At 42.5% G+C, this 22,193-nt stretch overlaps 1 protein-coding gene across 2 annotated transcripts in view; it reads left to right on the forward strand.

Moving 5' to 3' along the window:
• Positions 1-22,193, forward strand: part of sh3bp2 (SH3-domain binding protein 2) — a 170,172-nt gene that overhangs the window by 142,982 nt on the left and 4,997 nt on the right. For both annotated transcript variants that reach the window (XM_068029233.1, XM_068029234.1), the window contains 4 exons: positions 1,714-1,840; positions 15,409-15,464; positions 18,140-18,218; positions 18,317-18,376. In XM_068029233.1, the coding sequence (XP_067885334.1) occupies positions 1,714-1,840; positions 15,409-15,464; positions 18,140-18,218; positions 18,317-18,376 (322 nt within the window). The remainder of the gene's footprint in view (positions 1-1,713; positions 1,841-15,408; positions 15,465-18,139; positions 18,219-18,316; positions 18,377-22,193) is intronic.

The raw sequence follows: 22,193 nt of genomic DNA on the forward strand, positions 1-22,193 counted from the left end.
TAAGAAGCTAAATTTATATTGGGGGAATATCAAATTTCTCCATTCTGATAAATTTCACATACAATTAAACTTTTTTGTAAAGTTTGTTTACATTGATGTTAAGCTTTTATCTGAATCCAGTCATCAGTTATTTCACTATATGAAAATTTAAATTAAATGTGAAGAATAAAGTGTTTTTAACTTCTGGTTTGCTGTCTGTGAGAATACTTCAATGGGATTAGCTCCTTATCATGTTGACATCACTGCTGCTGTATGCCTGGAGAGCACCTTGACTTGGTGCCAGATTTAAACTGCATTTGGAAAGGGGCATCACAGAGATCGCTAGATCTTTGTGGTCATCTTTCTTCAAGGTCAGTGGCAAACACCGTTAACTGCAAAATCGAGCTCAATGTATTTAGCAGTTAACAGTTATTATCATTGAGCATTTTAATTTTTTTGAAGAAGGGATTTAATGTTTAAAAATATGCTATTACATACGTAGCCAACTGAGGGAGCCAAGCCATGGATGCCATGCTGTTATTTAATGGGTAAGCTTTTTGCTGGAGTGAAGAAGATTGCTGAGTAAACATAGAGGGATCTTGTAAAATGAGTGATTTCTCTTTAATAATTCTCTTTACAGACATATCAGGAAATGGGAGGAAATTACCTTTAGGTGATAACAGTGCAATTTGACAGGAATTATTGGGTTTTATTTTGCCCATAGTGGTGAATTGCCATTGATTACACTTGCACTTGCCCACAGATTTTTTATGGGATTTTGCACTGGAATGTACTGTAAATTAGAAAGCCAAAATAGCGTCATGCCTCTACTGACAATTTGAGAAAAGGGCAAGCAATTGCGTTTCTTTTTAATTAATCAGATTATAGAATAGTTGCTGAACCAGGAAGTGTCAGTTAAGGATATTTAATTGAATGTCAAATCAGGTACAGAATTTTTCTTTATTCGGTCATGGGATGTGGGCATCACTGGCTAGGCCAGCACTTATTGCCCATCCCTAATTGCCCTTGAACTGAGTGGCTTGCTTGGCCATTTCAGTGGGCAGTTAAGAGTCAACCACATTGCTGTGGGTCTGGAGTCACATGTAGGCCAGACCAGGTAAGGATGGCAGATTTCCCTTCCCTCAAGGACATTAATGAACCAGATGGGTAATGAAATAAAATGAAATAAAGAGGGGGAATACGATGGGATTAAGAGACAAAGAAGAAGTAAAAAACTTATTTTTTTCATCTTTAACAATAATTCAAATCGCAGGAATGAGATTTCATGCTTGTTAAAGTTAGTTTTCAGTGCCAGAGAAGTTGTTACCACACATTAATAATTTACTTACACTGCAATGGGAAAACCCTAACTTTTTCTGGCAAGCTTAGTCGATATCTATAAGTACCGCAAGTTCATGCCGTTTCATTTATTGAATGCTGAGGCCCTCATCGAGATGTCGGTATAGCAGCACTTCTGGAGGAGCAGAGCAACTGGGAGAGCAACTTCATGATATCCACATTTTAACTACACCTACAGCAAAATCTGGCCCAATAAAAACCACATTTCAGTTTCTGGACTGCACATTTTCTGTAATAGTTTACACCATGAAGTGTATGTACATATAACATGTGTAATATAGGACAACTCACATTGTAAGATGATACATCAGAATGTAAGAAAGGTCACGGCCAATACATAACAACTAAGAATCAATAAATCATTATTTCTTGTAGCCGGATATCTCCTGAAGGACAAAGTTTTCGTTCTGTCGAACCTGAAAAACCACTTCCTCGACTCCGGTCTCAATCACAGCCATGCCAACGTCAGGAGTCTGAGGATGATGACGATGATTATGAAAATGTAAGATCGTGCTTTTTTCCTGTGACACACTCCACTCTTTGCTGACTGTAATTAGCATTATGAATTCCACCAGTGTTTCTTCCCTGAGCCCCCACCCCACCCAGTGGCTCAAAGGGGAGCACAACAGAGCGTGGTGGACAGTAATGAGAAAGCATGGCACTGCCTGAATTATACTTTTTTTTAAAAATTGAAGCATTTTATTTAATATAGAGATGCTGCTGTTAGTAATGATTGAACCTATTATCTATAAGTAGGGGTTTGAGGGTGAAATGAACACAAAAAATAGGAGCAGAAATAGACCATATGGCCCATCAAGCCTGCTCCACCATTCAATACGATCATGGCTGATCTTGGGCTTCGATTCCACTGTCCTGCCCACTCTCCATATCCCTTGATTCCCTGCGAGACCAAAAATCTGTCTATCCCAGCCTTAAATGTATTCAATGATGGAGCATCCACAACCCTCTGGGGTAGAAAATTCCAAAGATTTCACAACCCTTTGAAGTAATTTCTCGTCATCTCAGTCCTGAATAATTGACCCCTTATCCTGAGACTGTGTTCTAGATTCCCTGACCATTGGGAACAATCTCTCAGCTTCTACCCTATCAAGCCCTTTCAGAATCTTGTATGTCTCAATTAGATCGCCTCTCATTCTTCTAAACTCCAGAGAATATGGGCCTAATTTACTCAGCCTCTCGCCATACGACAACGCCCTCATTCCAGGGACCCATTTAACAAATATTTGCTGCACTGCCTCCAGTGCAAGTATATCCTTTCTTAAATGTAGAGATCAAAACTGCACACAGTATTCCAGGTGCGGTCTTACCAAAGCCCTGTACAATTTTAGTAAGACTTCTTTATTCCTGTACTCCAATCCCCTTACAATAAAGGTCAACATGCCATTTGCCTTCCTAATAGACTGCTGCATCTGCCTGTTAACTTTGTGTGTTCCTTCAACAAGTACCCCCAAGTCTCTCTGAACATCAGCACTTACCAGTTTCACACCTTCTAAAAAAATATTCTGCTGTTCTATTTTTGTGACCAAAGTGAACAACTTCACACTTCCCTATATTATACTCCATTTGCCATCTTGTTGCCCACTCACTTAACCAATCTATATCCCTTTTCAGCCTCTCATCAGCTAACTTAGATACATTACTCTCTGTCTCTTTATCCAAGTCATTACTATGGAGTGTATATTGCTGAGGTCCCAGTACTAATCCTTGCGGCACCCCACTATTCACTGCCTGCCAACTTGAAAATACCCCATTTATGCTCAATCTCTGCTTCCTGGCTGTTAACCAATCCTCTATCCATGCTAATATATTACCCCAACAACATGAGCCCTTATCTTGCCTATTAACCTTTTATGTGGCACCTTATCAAATGTCTTTTGAAAATCCATGTATACTACATCTTCTGGTTCCCCTTTATCTACCCTACTAGTTACATCCTCAAAAAATGTGACAAACAGGATCTCCCTTTAGTAAAACCGTGCTGACTTGTTCTAATCGTACTATGCTTTTCCAAGTGCAATGTTAAGACTTCCTTAATAATAGTTTCCAGCATCTTCCCAATGATTGATGTTCGGCTAACTATAGTTCCCTGTTTTCTCTCAAACCTCCTTTCTTAAAAATCGGGGTAACATTTGCCAACTTCCAATCTAACGGGACTATTCCTGAATCTAAGAAATTCTGGAAAATCATAGCCAGCGCATCCACTGTCTCTGCAGCTATCTCCTTTAGAACCCTAGGATGTAGACCATTTGGTTCTGGGAACTTGTCAGATTTTAGTCCCTCACGTTTCTCCAATATTTTTTCTCGGCTGATATCAATATCCTTAATTTCCTCACTTTTTGTAGCCCCTAGGTTACTGCCTATTTCTGGTATGGAACTTGTGTCTCCTACTGTGAAGACAGACACACAATATTTGTTCAATGCCTCTGCCATTTCCTCATTCCCCATGATGATTTCTCCTGTCTCTGCCTCTAAGGGACCAATGTCTACTTTAGCTACTCTCTTCCTTTTTATGTACTTATAAAACCTATATACTCTTACTATCTGTTTTTATATTGCTAGCTAGTTTACTCTCATTCTATTTTTTCTGTTTTATCAACATTTTGGTGGCCCTTTGCTGGTTTCTAAAATACTCCCAATCCTCAGACTTGCTACTATTTTTTGCAACGTTGTAAGCCTCTTCTTTTAGTCTAATACTCTCCTTAACTTCCTGAGTGAGCCACAGATGGGTCTTTCTGGATGAGTTTTGTTTTTGAACAGAATGTACTTTTGTTGAACCCTTTGAATTGTTTCTTTTAAATGTTTCCCGCTATTCATTTACTGCCATTCCTTCCAGTCTATTTACCCAATTAACCTTTGCCAATTCTCCCCTCATATTTAAGTAATTGGATTTGTTTAAGTTTAAGATTCTTGTTTGTGATTGAAATGTGTAACTTTCGAATTTAACATGAAATTTAATTGTATTATGATCACTATTTCCCAGTGGCTCTTTTACATTGCTTATTAACCCTGCTTCATTACACAATACAAGATCTAAGATAGCTTTATCCCTAGTCGGTTCTACAACGTATTGTTCCAAGAAACTGTTACGAAAGCATTCCACAAATTAACCTTCGAGACCACTGTTGCCAATTTGATTGTCCTAGTCTATATGCAGATTAAATTCCCCCACAATTAATAAATTACCTTTTTTACATGCTCCAATAATTTCCTGTTTGATGTTCTGTCCAATAATGTAACTACTGTTAGGGGGCCTGTAAATTACTCCCACCAGTGTTTTCTGACTCCTGCTATTCCTAATTTCCACCCAAACTGAGTCTACTTCATGATCTTCTGAGGCCAGAACCCTTCTTATTAATATCATCCTTTACTGTCAGGGCTACCCCTCCTCCTTTGCTATTCTGTCTGTCTCTCAAATATTTTGTACCCAGGAATATTTATTTCCCAACCTTGATCTCCTTGTAACCATGTCTTGGTAATGGCAATTAGATCTAGATCATTTACCTGTATTCATGCCACTAAGTCATCTATCTTTTAACAGATGCTTCGTGCATTCAAATAAAGTAACTTCAATTTAATTTTTTTACCTCTATTCCCTGCAATGACCTTATTTGCTAATGTACAATTTTTGTTAAGCTCTCTATCCGTTCCTGTCCCATTCTGTTGGGAGTTACCCACATCACTATTCTGCTCCAATGCCCTGAGCTCTCCCTTTGGATTTCTAAATTTCCCTTTACCCACCTCCACCAGTCCCACCCCCCTGCCCAGTCCACAGCCCTAGTTATGCAATTGGCCAGGACACTGGTTCCAGCCAGGGTCAAGTGAAGCCCACCCCAATGGAATAGCTCCCCTTTCCCTGAGTACTGATGCCAGTGCCCCAAGAATCGAAACCCCTTCTTCCCACACCACTCTTTGAGCCATGCGTTTATTTCTCTGATCTGCTTGACCCTGTGCCAATTTGCGTGTAGCTGAAGTAACAATCCAGAGATGATTACCTTTGATGTTCTGCATTTTAGTTTGGACCCTAACTCCTCAAATTCTCTAAGCAGAACATCATTTCTGGTTCTACCTATGTCACTGGTTCCCACATGGACCACGACAACTGGATCCTCCCCCTTCCACTTCAGGTTCCTCTCCAGCTGTGAGGAGATGTCCTTAACCCTGGCACTGGGCAGGCATCACAGCCATCGGAGCTGCTGGTCACGGCTACAGAGAACAGTATCTATCCCCCTGACTATACTGTCTCCTATCACTATCACATTCCTCTTCAGTCCCTCCACTGGAATGGCATCTCTCACCATGGTGCCATGGTCAGTCTGCTCATCCACCTGCAGTCCTTCTGTTCATCCACACAGGTAGCAAGGACCTCATACCTGTTGGACAAGGCCGGGGATGAGGCTCCTCCATCACTCCATGCTGATTTCCCCCTGCCTGCCTCACTTGCAGTCAAACCACCTGTCCCTGACCATTGGCCATCTCTAATGTTCTCTGTACTCTGATGGGTGTGACTGCCTCCTGGAACAAAGTGTCCAGGTAACTCTTCCCCCCTCCCCGCCCCCCCAATGCTCCGCAATGTCTGCAACTCAGTCCCGAGCTCAGCAATTCTGAGCTGAAGTCATGCAAGCTACAGAAATTTACTGTAGTCATGGTTGTCCATGATTGCAGTGCAGTTGCAGCACACCACCGGCCCTGCCATCTCTGTACAGTCTTGTTTTAGTCAATTAGTTAATAATTCAAGCTGAAGTAATGGAAAGTTGCACTCACCTACCTTGGAGTCAAAGGAAGAAGACTCACTAGCTGCTGGAGGCTAAAAAATATCGGGAAAGGAGCCTCCCTTTCCCCCTTTGCACCAAATTCCCACCTGCACCAAATTTCCAACTTCACTCTGGTAACTGTCTCTTCTGAACTGCGTCCCCTCACAATGAAATACACCCTTCACATCCCTTATCTCTATTAATCTCACTGTGTCTGTTTTTAATCTGTATATTAGCAACTTTTGATAAATAATAGCCTACATTTATAAAGCATCTTATTGTATTCTCAAAATATTAGTGTTTCACAATGAATTATGCTACCAAATATCGCTGTTATTTTGCATTAGCAGTGTCTTGAAAGAATAATGAGATGATTGACGGTTAATATTTTGGTGACGTTGGTTGACTGAGGAATGTTGGCTAGGACACCAGGCTAACTTTCTCCCCTTTAAAATAGTACCATGGGAGCTTTAGCATCCGCCTGAAAAGGGAGATATGACCATTGTTTAAACTGTCATCCAAATATGGGTGACTATGCAGCCTTCAATTACTTTCTGCTCCCTATATGCTTGTTGTATTGAAATCAAGGCTCACTGGCACTCATTCATTCCCAGCATCTCATAACAGTAGAATTCCTTACCTTCCTCAGTCTTCACTTCCTTTACAATGTTCAGATTGTAAAAATCTAAGCCTGATCTTTATTTTATCATTTTTTTCACTATCTTCAATCTTGGCATCCTGCACTGTTGTCTTGGTCCTTGAACCTGGATTCGCAATTTGTTTTAAAAAAGTGTTGTATTTTATGCTAACAGTAAGAAAATCAGAAATGGTGATGCTATGTAAAATTCATAAAACATATAAACAATTGTATTAGCATTGAGGATTGAAAAGTGTATTTATTGTGCAAGTGACTGGGTGTGATCCACTCTGGAAAGAGATGATGGAGGTTAATAAATAGTGGCCTCTAGTGGGATTATTTAGCAATGCTGGGGAGGAGTCTAGAGTAAGCAAGCTCAGGCAGAGGGGCAGGCCAGATCTATTGCTGTTGGGTAACAACATTTGCAGTTCAGCTGATTTACAGGAAACCACATCTAATCTATGTATTACAAAAGTTACATTACTGCAAAGTGACTGCAAGATCTGAAATATCAGAGCTATAGTGTCATAGAATAATGGAATGATACAGAACAGAAGAAGCCACTTGGCTCATTGCAGCTGTGCTGGCTCTTTGAAAGGGCTGTCCAATTAATCCCACTTTCCTGCTCTTTCCCCACAGTCCTGCTAAATTCTTTCCTTTCAATTCCCTTTTGAAAGTTGTTATTTAATCTGCTTCAATCACCCTTTCAGGCATTGTATTCCAGATCACAACAACCACTGCACAGTCCTTGTAGAGACAAAGTCCCGTCTCCACATTGATGATACCCTCCATCGTGTTGTGTGGCACTACCGCCCTGCTAAATGGGATAGATTTCGAACAGACCTAGCAACTCAAAACTGAGCATCCATGAGGCGCTGTGGGCCATCAGCAGCAGCAGAATTGTATTTAATGACAATCTGTTAACTAATATCCCAGCATATCTCCCACTCTACCATTACCATCAAGCCGGGGACCAACCCTGGTTTAATGAAGAATGTAGGAGGGCATGCCAGGAGCAGCACCAGGCATACCTCAAAATGAGGTGTCAGCCTGATGAAGCCACAACACAGGACTACTTGCATGCCAAACAGCAGAAGCAGCATGCAATAGACAGAGATAAGCGATCCCATAACCAACAGATCAGATCAAAGCTCTGCAGTCCTGCCACAACCAGTCATGAATTGTGGTGGACAATTAAACATCTGACAGGAGGAGGAGGCACCACAAATATCCCCATCATCAACGATGGGGAGCCCAGCACATCAGTGCAAAAGACAAGGCTGAAGCATTTGCATCCATCTTCAGCCAAATGGATGATCCAACACAGCCTCGTCCTGAGGTCCCCAGCATCACAAATCCCAGTCTTCAGTCAATCCGATTCACTCCACGTGATATAAAGAAAAGGCTGAAAGCACTGGATACTGTAAAGGCTATGGGCCCTGTCAACATTCCGGCAATAGTACTGAAGACTCCAGAACTAGCCGCGCCCCTAGCCAAGCTGTTCCAGTACAGCTACAACACTGGCATATGCCCGACAATGTGGAAAATTGCCCAGGTATGTCCTGTGCACAAAGAGCAGGACAAATCCAACCCAGCCAATTACCGCCCTATCAGTCTGATCATCAGCAAAATGATGGAAGGGGTCGTTGACGGTTCTATCAAGCGGCACTTGCTTAGCAATAACCTGCTCACTGATGCTCAGTTTGGGTTCCGCCAGGGCCACTCAGCTCCTGACCTCATTACAGCCTGGGTCCAAAATTGGACAAAAGAGTTGAAATCCAGAGGTTAGGTGAGAGTGACTGCCCTTGATACCAAGGCAGCATTTGACCAAGTATGGCATCAAGGAGTCCTAGCAAAACTGGAGTCAATGGGAATCAGGAGAAAACTCTCTGCTAGTTGGAGTCATACCTAGCACAAAGGAAGATGGTTGTGGTTGTTGGAGGTCAAGGACATCACTGCAGGAGTTCATCAGGGCAGTGTCCTAGGCCCAACATAGGAACATAGAAGCAGGACTAGGCTATTCAGCCCATCGAGCCTGCTCCGCCATTCAGTACGATCATGACTGATCATCCACTTCAATGCCTTTTTCCCACACTATCCCCATATCCCTTTATGTCATTGGTATTTACAAATCTGTCAATCTCTGCTTGAAACAAACTCAATAACCAAGCTTCCACAGCCCTCTGAGGTAGAGAATTCCAAAGATTCACAACCCTCGGAGTAAAGAAATTTCTCCTCATCTCAGTCCTAAGTGGCTTCCCCCTTATTTTGAAATTGTGTCCACTGGTTCGATACTCCCCAACCAGGGAAAACATCTTAATGCATCTACCCTGTTTATCCCTTTAAGTATTTTGTAGGTTTCAATGAAATCACATCTTATTCTTACAAACTCTAGAGAATGCAGGCCCAGTTTCCCCAATCTCTCTTCATAGGACAGTTCCGCCATCCTGGAATAAAGGTCTGGTGAACCTTCGTTGCACTCGCTCTATGGCAATAATATCCTTCCTAAGGTAAGGGAACCAAAACTGCACACAGTACTCCAAGTGCGGTCTAACCAAGGTTCTGTACAACTGAAGCAAGACTTCGCTACTTCTGTACTCAAATCCTTTTGTGATAAAGGCTAACATACCATTAGCCTTCCTAATTGCTTGCTGCACCTGCATGTTAGCTTTCAGTGACTTTGTACATCCACACTTTCTAATCTCTTACCATTTAAGAAATACTATGCACATCTATTCCTCCTACCAAAGTAGATAACCACACATTTTTCCACACTATATTCTATCTGTTCCATGTTCTTGCCCACTCACTAAGTCTGTCCAAATCCCCTTGAAGCTGCTTTGCATCTTCCTCACAACACACATTCCCACCTAGCTTTGTGTCATTCGCGAACTTGGAAATATTACATTTGGTCCCCACATCCAAATCATTGATCTATATTGTGAACAGCTGACTGGGAAAATACAATGGATGGTAGGAAGTACAGAGGGTCAGAGGGACCTTGGTGTACTTGTCCATAGATCACTGAAGGCAGCAGCACAATTGGATAAGGTGGTTAGGAAGGCATATGGGATACTTGCCTTTATTAGCCAAGGCATAGAATATAAGAGCAGGGAGGTTATGATGGAGCTGTATAAAATGCTAGTTAGGCTACAGCTGGAGTGCGGTGTACAGTTCTGGGCACCACATTATAGGAAGGATGTGATTGCACTGGAGAGGGTGCAGAGGGGATTCACCAGGATGTTGCCTGGGCTGGCGCATTTCAGCTATGAAGAGAGACTGAAAAGGCTTGGGTTGTTTTCCTTGGAGCAGAGAAGGCTGAGGGGGGACATGATTGATGTATACAAAATTATGAGGGGCATTGATAGGTTAGATAGGAAGAAACCTTTTCCCTTAGCGGAGGGGTCAATAACCAGGGGGCATTGATTTAAGATAAGGGACAGGAGGTTTAGAAGGGATTTGAGAAAAAAAAGTTTCACCCAGAGGGTGGTTGGAATCTGGAACGCACTGCCTGAAGAGGTGGTAGAGGCAGGAACCCTCACAACATTTAAGAAGTATTTAGATGAGCACTTGAAACGCCATAGCATACAAGGCTACGGGCCAAGTGCTGGAAAATGGGATTAGAATAGTTAGGTGCTTGATGGCCGGCACAGACACGATGGGCCAAAGGGCCTGTTTCTGTGCTGTATAACTCTATGACTCTATGACATTAAAAGGTATGACCAGTACATAGGCAAAGGATAGTCTTTAAAGAATTATTACATAGTTTACAGCCATTATACATTCCTTCAAGGCACAAAAACTCCAAAAGAAAAGGCAGTCAACTGTGACTAACAAAGGATGTTAGGGATTATATAACATTAAAAGAAAAGGCCTATAAAGTTGCCAGAAATAGTAGTAAACCTGAAGATTGGAAGTATTGATCCTTGCGGTTCCCCACTGGTCACAGCCTGCCAAATTGAGAATGACCCGTTTATTCCTACTTTCTGTTTTCTGCCTGTTAACCAATCCTTAATCCAAGCCAGTATTACCTCCTATCCCATGTGCTTTAATCTTGCTAACCAACCTCCTGTGGGGGAATTTATCAAAAGCCTTCTAAAATCCAAGGATACTACATCCACTGACTCCCCTTTATCAATTCTGTTAGTAACATCCTCAAAAATCTCTAACAGGTTAGTCAAACATGATTTCCTATTCATAAATCCATGTTGACTTTGCCCAATCAGATCATTTTATCTAAGTGTCCAAGTGTACCTTGAGAATAGATTCTAGCATTTTCCCAATGACTGATGTAAGGCTAACAGGTCTGTAATTCCATGTTTTCTCTCTCTCCCTTCTTAAATAGTGGGATGACATTTGCGACCTTCCAATCTGCAGGAACTGCTCCAGAATCTATAGAATTTTGGAAGATGATCACCAATGCATCCACTATCTCCATAGCTACCTCTTTCAACACTCTGGGATGTATAATATCAAGTTCTGGGGACTTAACAACCTTCAGCCCCATTAATTTCTCTAATACAACTTCTTACTAATACTAATTTCCTTCAACTCCTCATTCTACCTCATCCATTGGATCTCTAATTCTGGGAGATTTCTTGTATCTTCCTCTGTGAAGACAGACACAAAGTAATCATTTAGCTTCTCTGACATTTCTCTATTCCCTATTATAAATTCTCCTGACTCTGCCTGTAATGGACCCACATTTGTCTGAGCCAAATGTTTCCTTTTTACGTACGTATAGAAGCTTTTACAGTCCATTTTTATGTTTTTTGCTAGCTTACATTCATATTCTATTCTACCTTTCTTTCATTTTCTTTGTCCTCCTTTGCTGTATTCTAAAATCCTCCCAATCTTCAGGTTTAATGCTATTTCTGTCAACTTTATAGGCCTTTTCTTTTAATCATATAATCCTTGACTTCCTTTGTTAGTCACAGTTGACTGTCTTTTCTTTTGGAGTTTTTGTGCCTTGAAGGAATGTATAATGGCTGTAAACTATGTAATAATTCTTTAAAGACTATCCATTGCCTATGTGCTGTCATACCTTTTAATGTATTTTCCCAAACCACCTCAGCTAATTTGTCCCTCACACCGTGATAATTTCCTTTGTTTAAATTTAATACCCCGGCTTCAGACTGAACTACCTCACTTTCAAACATAATGCAAAATTCTTTCATGTTATGGTCACTCATCCCTAAAGGTTCTTATACAACAAGATTGTTAACCCTTTCTCATTACATAATGCTAGATCTAAAATAGCCTGTTCTCTAGTCGGTTTCTCTGGAAAACCATCCCTAATACACTCCAGAAACTCATCCTCCAGAGCATTGGTGCTCATTAAGTTTACCCAGTCTATATGCAGATTGAAGTCACCCATGATTACACTATTACCCATGCTACATGCTTCTCTAATCTCTTGATTAATACCATGCCCCACACTGCCACTGCTGTTTGGTGGCCTATAAACCACTCCTACCAATGTTTTCAGCCCCTTGCTGTTTCTTAGCTCCACCCAAACAGATTCCACATTTTGTTCTTCCGATCTGAGATCCTCCCTGACTAATGTACTGATCCCATCCCTTATTGTCAGTGCAACACCATCTCTTTTTCCTTTTTACCTGTCCTTCCTAAATGTCGGATCTCCTTGAATATTCAGTTCCCAGACTTGTTCACCCTGTAGCCACATTTTCGTAATGGCAATTAAATCACACCCATTTACCTCTATTTGTGCCTTTAAATCATCTACCCTGTTGCGAATGCTGCATGCATTCAGGTAGAGTGCCCTTAACCTTGTCGTCTTGACTTTCTTCTGCATTCTAAGCCTGGTTGATGCTTGCCTTTGTTTAGCCCACCTTCTACTGTCACTTGTTACTTTTCTACCTCCTGTTACCAGCTTCACCTCTTTCCAATTTGAGCTACCCCTCATTTTCCCATCCCCCTGACAAACTAGTTTAAACTCTCCCCGACAGCACCAGCAAATCTCGCTGTGAGTTTATTAGTTCCGGTCCTGTTGAGGTCCATCTTGTACAGGTCCCACCTGCCCCAGAACCGGTCCCAATGCCTCAGAAATCTGCCCTCCCTCCTACACCAACTCTCTAGCATGTGTTCAATTGAGCAATCCTCCTATTCCTATGCTCACTAGCATGTAGCAATGGGAGTAATCCTGAGATTACTGCTCTTGAGGTCCTGCTTTATAATTTCCTTCCTAACTCCCTAAAATCTGCTTTCAGGATCTCATCCCTCTTCCTACCTATGTCATTGGTACCACGACCTCTGGCTGTTCACCCTACCCCAGAAGGATGTCCTATAACTGCTCCGTTACATCCTTGGCTCTGGCACCAGGGAGGCAACACACCTTCATGGAGTCACGTTTACTGCTGCAGGATCACCTGTCTGATCCCCTGACTATCGAATCCCCTATCGCTATTGCTTTTCCACTCTTCCTCCTCCCCCCTCCTGTGCAGCTGAGGCACCCATGTTGCCACAAACTTTGCTCTGGCTGCACTCCCCTGAGGAACCATCACCAGTATCCAAAAATGGAAAACCAATTAGTAAGCAAGATAGATTCAGGGGACTCCTGCACTGCCTGCCTCGTTCTCTTATACTGCCTGGCGGTCACCCATTCCCTCTCTGCCTGCATGCTCCTAACCTGCGGTGTGACCACCGCCGCTCGAGTACCGAAACCCAGAGCTCAAGCTTCCGCAGCCAGTGACACTTCCTGCAGATGGTGCGTCCACGACTTCCCACATACCGCAGGATGTACATTCCACTTGGCCGAGCTAACCTGCTATACTGTAACTTTAAAAACTATTTATTACAATTAGAATAAATAGAATAAATTTGCCAGTTACTAACCAATCAACTTCTTCTCCTGTACTGAAGTAAGAGCCAGCTACCGGAGGCTGAAAAAAGATAGAAAAAGGAAGAAAGGAGCACCTCCCTCACTGAACTTCCTCACTCACCAAACTCCCACTGTGTATTCAAAACAGTACTCAGTACAGACGAAGCAGCACTGAGGAAGCCTTGCTTTCCAAAAAAATATAACTGATTCAAGCTTCTGAAAACCAGTTTAAACCAGCTACCTGATTAACTTGCTGCAGAGAACTTGTATAACCCTGTTTTAAAGCTGGAATAAAACTTAACTTTTCTTAGGAGTAATTTTTAGTTAACTGCTAAATTGAAGAAAAACTAGACTTTAGATAGAAAGCAACCCTTGAAACTCATTCTCACCAGACTCAGCAGCTCTCAGTGCAACCATCTTCAGCTGCTTCATCAATGACCTTCCCTCCATCATAAGGTCAGAAGTGGGGATGTTCGCTGATGATTGCACAATGTTCAGCTCCATTCGCAACTCCTCAGATACTGCAGCAGCACATGTCTAGATGCAGCAAGACCTGGACAATATCTGGTCTTGGGCTATAAGTGGCAAGTAACATTCGTGCCACACAAGTGCCAGGCAATGGCCATCTCAAACAAGAGAGAATCTAACCATCTTCCCTTGACATTCAATGGCATTACCATTGCTGAATCCCCCACTATCAACATCATAGGGGTCACCATTGACCAGAAACTGAACTGAATCAGCCACATAAATGCTGTGGCTACAAGACGAGGTCAGAGGCTGTGAATTGTGCAGCGAGTAATTCAGCTCATGATTCCCCAAAGCCTGTCCACCATCTAGAAGGCACAAGTCAGGAGTGTGATGGAATACTCTCCACTTGCCTGGATGGGTGCAGCTCCAACAACACTCAAGAAGCTCAACACCATCCAGGACAAAGCAGCCCGCTTGATTGGCATCCCATCCACAAACATTCACTCCCTCGCCGCACAGTGGTAGCAGTGTGTACCATCTACAAGTTGAACAGAAAGGTCTATATTGAAGCAACTCTTAGATTGAATGAATAGGCTGTATTTTTGCCACGGAGGTGAGAAACAGGAGCTGGGTTTGTTTTTGGATCAGAAACCCATCTCCAGGGGAAACTGATTAAAGTTAAGATTTTCAATTGGGTAAGCCCTTAAAAGGCATGGAGATGGATTTCCTGTCCAATTTAGGGCTACAGGCGGGCTCTCAAAGCTAGAGGGCTAATCAGAGGCATTTCAGCTTCAGGGAAGACCCTGACTGCTGTACAAGTTAAGTAATTGGGAGGGTACCTCAACAAGAAGGTGTCCTCTCAGCCACTTTTGAAACAAAATTCATAAAAAACACAGAAAAAGCAGCCAGGCCACCACTGTTGGGCGAGGTGGGACGCCCTCTACAGAGTGGTCTTCAGCTGTACCCCCACCTAGGCAGGCAGGGAGGACATGTAGGCCTGCAAGAATCACTGGCACCCCAGCGTCCTACTGTGGCCTGCTTCCAAGTAGTTGATCTGTCCTTCCATCGCGTCAGGAAACTGGAGGCCAACTGGAAAATCCCAGTCGGCCTCTTAACTCACCTCTTAATGGGCCTAATTGCCTGTCCGCCTTGTGGGGGCGGATGGCCTTCCTGGGCCCCAAACTTGTCTCTTTCAAAATGTCTGGTACCTTGAACATCCTGCAACTGACATGCCGCCAGTGCCGGTATTTCCGGGGTCCTCCGCCTCTGTACCCGCCTTTTGAGGGGCTCCGAAAATTCAGCTCATTGAGTCTATTTATTGACATTTTTATTGTGTGGCTTGATTATAGGTGCAGCTGCTGCCCTCTGTTTTTGTGAATACAACAGAATCCAATGATGTTGAAAGGTAATTGTTCCTTACACTATTAAATATACATTCATTACTGACCATTTGGGCTGAATGGCACTGTTGCAGAAGGACTCAATGGCACCATTCAATTTTTCTGCCATTTTGAAGCAATTGTAGAAATTCAATTGTGTTTTCTTCCTGCAGTGTACAACATAACTCTTCAGAGAATATGATTTCAACTCAAGATAAACATTAATATTTTTGAACATTTTTAAGTATAAAAATATTTTTTAAGTATATCAACAGAACCTAGGCAACCAACAGTTATGGCATTTAGAGTCCGTTATTTATAGAGTCATTTATGACACAGAAAGAAGCCATTCAGCCCATCAAGTCCATGCCGGCATGATTTTTTCCAGTATTAATTTTCTCCCCTATCTTTCATATGTTTTGACTGTTTGATGCAACATATTTACGTATACATCAGGCACCCTTTTTCCAAAGTGGTTGTTGATCTGTAAGCCTTGACCATGAATATTTTCTGGGCTTTGGACTATGCAGAGCTTCAACCAAGCCCCATTCTACTCTTAGAATCATAGAAAGTTTAAGGAACAGAAAGAGGCACTTGGCCCATCGTGTCTGTGCCAGCCGAAAATCGATCCACCTATTCTAATCCCACCTTCCAGCATTTGGTCCGTAGCCCTGCAGCTTACGGCACTTGAGGTGCAGATCCAAACTCCTTTTGAATGAGTTGAGGGTCTCTGCCTCAACTACTCTTTCAGGCAGTGAGTTCCAGACCCCCACCACCCTCTGGGTGAAAAAGTTTTTCCTCATCTCCCCTCTAATTTTTCTACCAATCACTTTAAATCTATGCCCCCTCATCACTGACTTCCCTGCTAAGGTGAATAGACCCTTCACCTCCACTCTGTCCAGGCCCCTCAAAATGTAGTACATTTCAATCAGATCTCCCCTCAGCCTTCTCTGTTCCAAAGAGAACAACCCCAGACTACCCAGTCTTTCCTCATAGCTGCATTTTTCCAGTCCTGGCAACATCCTCGTAAATCTTCTCTGTACCCTCTCGAGTGCAATTACATCCTTTCTGTAATGAAGTGACCAGAATTGCACACAGTAGTCGAGTTGTGGCCTAACCAATGAGTTATACAGTTCCAGCATAACCTCCCTGCTCTTGTATTCTGTACCTCGGCTAATAAAGAAAAGGATTCCATATGCCTTCTTAACCACCTTATCGACCCGTCCTGCTACCATCAGGGATCTATGGACATTCACTCCAAGATCCCTTACTTCCTCTACATTTCTCAGTATTTTCCCATTAATCATATATTCCTTTGCCATGTTTGACCTCCCTAAATGCATCACCTCACATTTCTCCAGGTTGAATTCCATTTGCCACTTTCCTGCCCATCTGACCAGACCATCAATATCTTCCTGCAGTCTACAGCTATCCTCCTCGCTATCTACCACACGGCCAATCTTTGTGTCATCCGCAAACTTCTTGAACATACCCCCTACATTTATGTCCAAATCGTTAATATACACCACAAAAAGCAGGGGACCAGGTACTGAGCCCTGCGGGATGCCACTGGAAACAGCCCTCCAGTCGCTAAAACAGCTGCCACTGAACTAATTTTATATCCACCTTGCTGCATTTCCCTGGATCCCATGGGATTTTTTTTAATGGGACATTGTCAAAAGCCTGGCTAAAATCCATGTACATCACATCAACTGTACTACCCTCATCTATCTTCCTTGTTACTTCTTCAAAAAATTCGATCAAGTTGGTCAAACAAATCCATGCTGACTATCCTTGATTAACCTGTGCCTTTCTAAGTGACAGTTTATCCTGTCTCTCAGAATAGATTCCAATAATTTGCCACTGCTGAGGTTAGACTGACTGGCCTGTAATTATTCGATCTGTCCTTCGCTCCCTTGTTAAACAACGTTAGCAATTCTCCAATCCCCCAGCACCACACCAGTATCCAGTGAGGACTGGAAAACGATGGTCAGACCCTCTGCTATTTCCTCTCCCATTTCTTTTAACAGCCTAGGGTACATTTCATCTGGCCCTGGTGATTTATCAACTTTCAAGGATGCTAATCCCATTAATACTTCCTCTCTCCCTATGTTTATCACATCCAATACTTCACAGTCTTCCTCCTTAACTACAATATCTGCATCGTCCCCCCCCCCCCCCCTCTTTTGTGAAGATAGACACAAAGTATTCATTAAGAAGCATACCAATATCTTCCGCTCCTACAAGTAGGTTACCTTTTTGGTCTTTTATGGGCCCTACTCTCTCCTTAGTTATGCTCTTACTCTTAATGTATTGATAAAACATCTTTGGATTCACCTTGATTTTGCTTGCCAATATTCTTTCATGCCCTCTCTTTGCCTTCCTGCCCATCTGTGCTCACATACCAGCTGAATAATAATCAGGAGCAGCAATCTTGACTGTTTTCCCCATCCCTCCCCCGCCTCACCCCCAAACCAGAGGCAGTGAGGCCAATTGCAGCTTTCCTAATGCTGTACTGGACAAGATTAGCTGAGACAACACAGAGCAGCGATGCCATCAGTCAGAATGTACTATAGGGAGAATGGAAGTTACTAGTACCAAGGTACAGAAACACAGTGTTGAATAAGACTGAATTCACTTTTAACAAAGTACACCGATTCATTAAGTAATCATATGAAATCATTCTCATCTATTCAATAAGGTTGTTCATATCCACAAGTCCTGGCTCCAACCCAGAGAAGGGATTGTACTGCATAAGGAATTCTTCAAAGTCGGGAAAGGTACCAGTCTATAATTTGTACAAGGTTATGCTGTTTGCTCCATTACTGATATTTAGTCTGTTGTCAAACTCATCCTACCTTTTCTGTTCTTGCAAAAGGTTTTAGTTGTATGGGATGATTCAGAGATGAAAGTGAGGAACTACAGAATCTTTGAAAAGGTCAGTAAATTTTATTTAAATATTTTTGCAGCTACATTTGTAATTATGAATGTTGGGTAGTAAGCCACATCTGCTGCTTTAATACGGATTTTTTTCAGTTCAGTGGAAACCCTTCTAGAACAGTGATATCTAATACACTAACCACTAGCCACATGTGGCTAATTGGGAATCACAACGTGGCTAATTGCATTTTTGATTAGTAAATAAAAACGAGTACATAGATTGTCTTCCGAAGAAGGGTCACTGACCCGAAACGTTAACTCTGCTTCTCTTTTCACAGATGCTGCAAGACCTGCTGAGTGGTTCCAGCATTTCTTGTTTTTATTTCAGATTTCCAGCATCCACAGTATTTTGCTTTTATTATTATGATGTATGTGTATGTATACTTCACCTTTCTGTTTGTTTTTTAATATAATAGTAAGATGAAAAGGAAAGAGTGTTTTTCGATCATTGTGTGTGCTTTACTTCCTTGGTTATCTGCTAAAATGGTGTGCAACACGGACGAAACCATCGAACTGCAGCACTATAGAAACACTAGCAACATTACAATGGGGAGGGGAATCATGCTCAGCTTGACCAATCAGATTAACTGCAGAAGAAAGTAAACACAATCAATAATGAGCAGCTCCAACAGGCTTCCACATGACTAAGGGCAAGTTAAATCCATGTTCTGCATGGAGAGTAGAAGAATGTGTACTGTGTCTCGTGAGTCAACATTCTCAGCAATCACTATGTGGACAAAAGCCCAGAAGCTGTACTAAGGTGGGCAGAAGATCGTACTGGCAGAAACCCGCCATCGAGCCCGATGCCGGAGTGCCAGGCCCGATCTTCCCGGCGGCAGCAAGGCTCTGTGGCGACAACCCCCCCACCCCACACCTAACTGCTGGGAGACGGGGCCTGACTTTAAATATTTAAATAATGTAAACGAATACATTTAAATAAAATTGACAGCAATCTTACCGGCTACCCGGGATCTTCCGTGTGACAGCAGGCACACGTGCCTTCACTTTCCCGTCCAGGGAAAGATGGCACCACCGAGGTGGTGGGGTGGGGGGGACTTAGGATTTTTAGTGTAGTTGGGGGTAGGATGGGGTCAAATCTGCATTAATACTGTAGGGAGTGTTGGGAAGGGGTGACCTCTGCACTTTGTACAGTTTATGGGGGGAGAAGGTCAAATCATCCATGTAAGTCTTTTGGTGGGGGGGGGGTTGGTGGAGAGGGCAACTATTATATGTGTTATTGGGCGGGGGGGAAGGGGCGATTTTTTTTTTTTGGCACTGTACTTTGGTGGCACAGGTTTAATTATTTAAATATAGCGGCAGGTCTGGCTGTCCTTTAAAAATGGCACCAGGGCCTGCACAGAGGCAGCTGACACCATTGCCGGCATTGCAGAGCCTGCCCTGACCATGCTCGACCGGCGTATTATTATGAGCCACTGTGCACTAGCTCGCGGTGGCCTGACGGTGTACAACCCGCGCATGTGGACCAACATTTTTTATCCCGGTGGCATGAACGTTAAATCCAGGCCTTTGTGTGTAACACATTATCTACTAAAATTAGTGCATATCGCTAAAACAGTGTTGCCGTAGCCACACTTGAAGTTTGTCAGCAATTTTGATTGGACAACACTGTTCTAGCTAGCTTTCCCGCAAGTTTCAATTCATTCCGGAGCCACGCAGCACATGTCTTCACTCGTAATAAGTCAATCATTCCCATCTTCTCCAAGTTCCACGAGCAACCTATGTCCCAGAATTTGACATTTTTCTCATCCTATTTTCAAATTTCTCCATGGCCTTGCTTCATCATCTTAGTGATCTCTTTATGCCCCTGCATGCGCTCTCTGCTCTTCTAACACCACACCTCTTCTCAGTCCCTCCACTCCTCCACCAATAGCCACTCATTCACCCATTTTACCCCCTCAAAACCCTGCTCTTTAACTTTGCCTTCTGTTCCATTCCTAAACTCTCAAAAGCCTTTTACACTGTAGTGCTGTGGCCATACTTTCCTCCTTTTTATGAAGAGCTCTAAGACAGTTTCCTGCATGTAAGGAGTGCCATATAGAAATGGAATATACTGTCATAAAATAGCACTAGTTAATGGAATTATTGCTCCTATAGTTTTTCTTCCCTTCCTGCCTGGTCTCCACTGTCATCATGGCATGATTGTAATGAAGAGCAGACTATGAGGAATCAGAGGTGCACATTTGCATTCTATAAACCTGTAGTACTGTATTCCTGATGGTGACTTTGAGTGTTGAATATTAGGATCAGAATTGAGTCTTAGCATCATTACAGTAGAGATGGAGGCTATTTGGCCCATTGAGTCCATGCCGACTCTCTGTAGAGCAATCCAATCAGTCCGTTTCCCCCATTCCACCCCCTTAGGCCTACAGGTTTATTTCCCTCTTCTATTTGAAATCAATGATTGTCTCCGCTTCCACCACCCTTTTAGGCAGAGAGTTCCAGGTCATTGCCACTCGTTGTGTAAAGAGGTTCTTCCTCACAACGCCTCTGTATCTCTTGCCCACAACTGTGTCCCCTCGTCCTTGTACCATCAACTAATGGGAACAGCTTTTCTTTATGTACCTTATCAACACCTGTCATAATCTTGTTCATCTCTATCAGATCTTCCTTCAACCTTCTTCGCTTCAACGAGAACAACCCCAGCTAAATTCCCTCATCCGTGGAGCCATTCTGGTAAATCTCCTCTGCACCCTGTCAAGAACTTTCACACCCTTCCTAAACTGTGGTGACCAGAACGGGACACAATACTCTAGTTGTAGCCTAACAGGTTCAGCATAATTTCCCCTCTTTTGTACTCAATACCTCTATTTTATGAAGCCCAAGATCCCATATGCTTTGCTAACTACTCTCTCAATATATACTGTCACCTTCAAAGATCTATGCACATGAATCCTCAAGACCTTCTGTCCCTGCACTCTCTTTAGAACTGTGCCATTAAGTCTATATTGCCTCTATATATCCCTTCTGTAAAAATGCATCACCTTACACTTCCCTGTATTAAATTCCACCTCTCACTCATCTATCCATTCTGCCACACCTCCAAGTTTGCTATCATGGGAAAATTTGAAATTTTACTTTGTGTTCAAGTTATCCAAGTCATTTATATATATATATATATTTTTATATATATATATTTTTTTTTTGTCCAAGTTGACAATGATCCTCCTATTCCATGAGTCACATTTATTAATCAGCCCTTTATGTGGCATTTTGTCAAACACTTTTCTAAAATCCATATCGACAACATCCACTGAATTCTCTTCAACAATCTTCTTTGTTACTTAATCAAAAATTTCAATCAGATTTGCCTTTTACAATCTGTGCTTGCTCTCCTTAATTAACTCAAACCTCTGCAAGTGCCTGTTGATTTTTTTTTTTCATTGATTATTGTTTCTAAAACCTTATCCACCACAGATGTTAAACTGACCAGCCTGTAGATACTAAGAATGTCCTACACCCTTTCTTGCACCATCAACAAACAACACTTTCCAATCCTCTGGCACCTCCTCCCTATCCAGGGAAGATTAGAAGATTATGGCACGAGCACCTGTTATCTCCATCCCCACTTCCCTTAGCAACTTGGATGCAAGCCATCCTGACCAGGCAACTTATCCACTATAAGCATAGCCAACTTTTCCAGTACATCCTGCCTATCAATTTTCACCCCATCTATTACCTCAACCATCTCCGCTTCTGCGGATAATTTGTGAGCACCATCTTCCTTAGTAAAGACTGTTACAAAGTATTCATTAACTATTCTAGCCTTACCCTGCACCTTTAAGCATATATCACCT

The sequence above is a fragment of the Heterodontus francisci genome, chromosome 4 (assembly GCF_036365525.1).
Source record: "Heterodontus francisci isolate sHetFra1 chromosome 4, sHetFra1.hap1, whole genome shotgun sequence".
In the NCBI taxonomy this organism is placed as follows: domain Eukaryota; kingdom Metazoa; phylum Chordata; class Chondrichthyes; order Heterodontiformes; family Heterodontidae; genus Heterodontus; species Heterodontus francisci.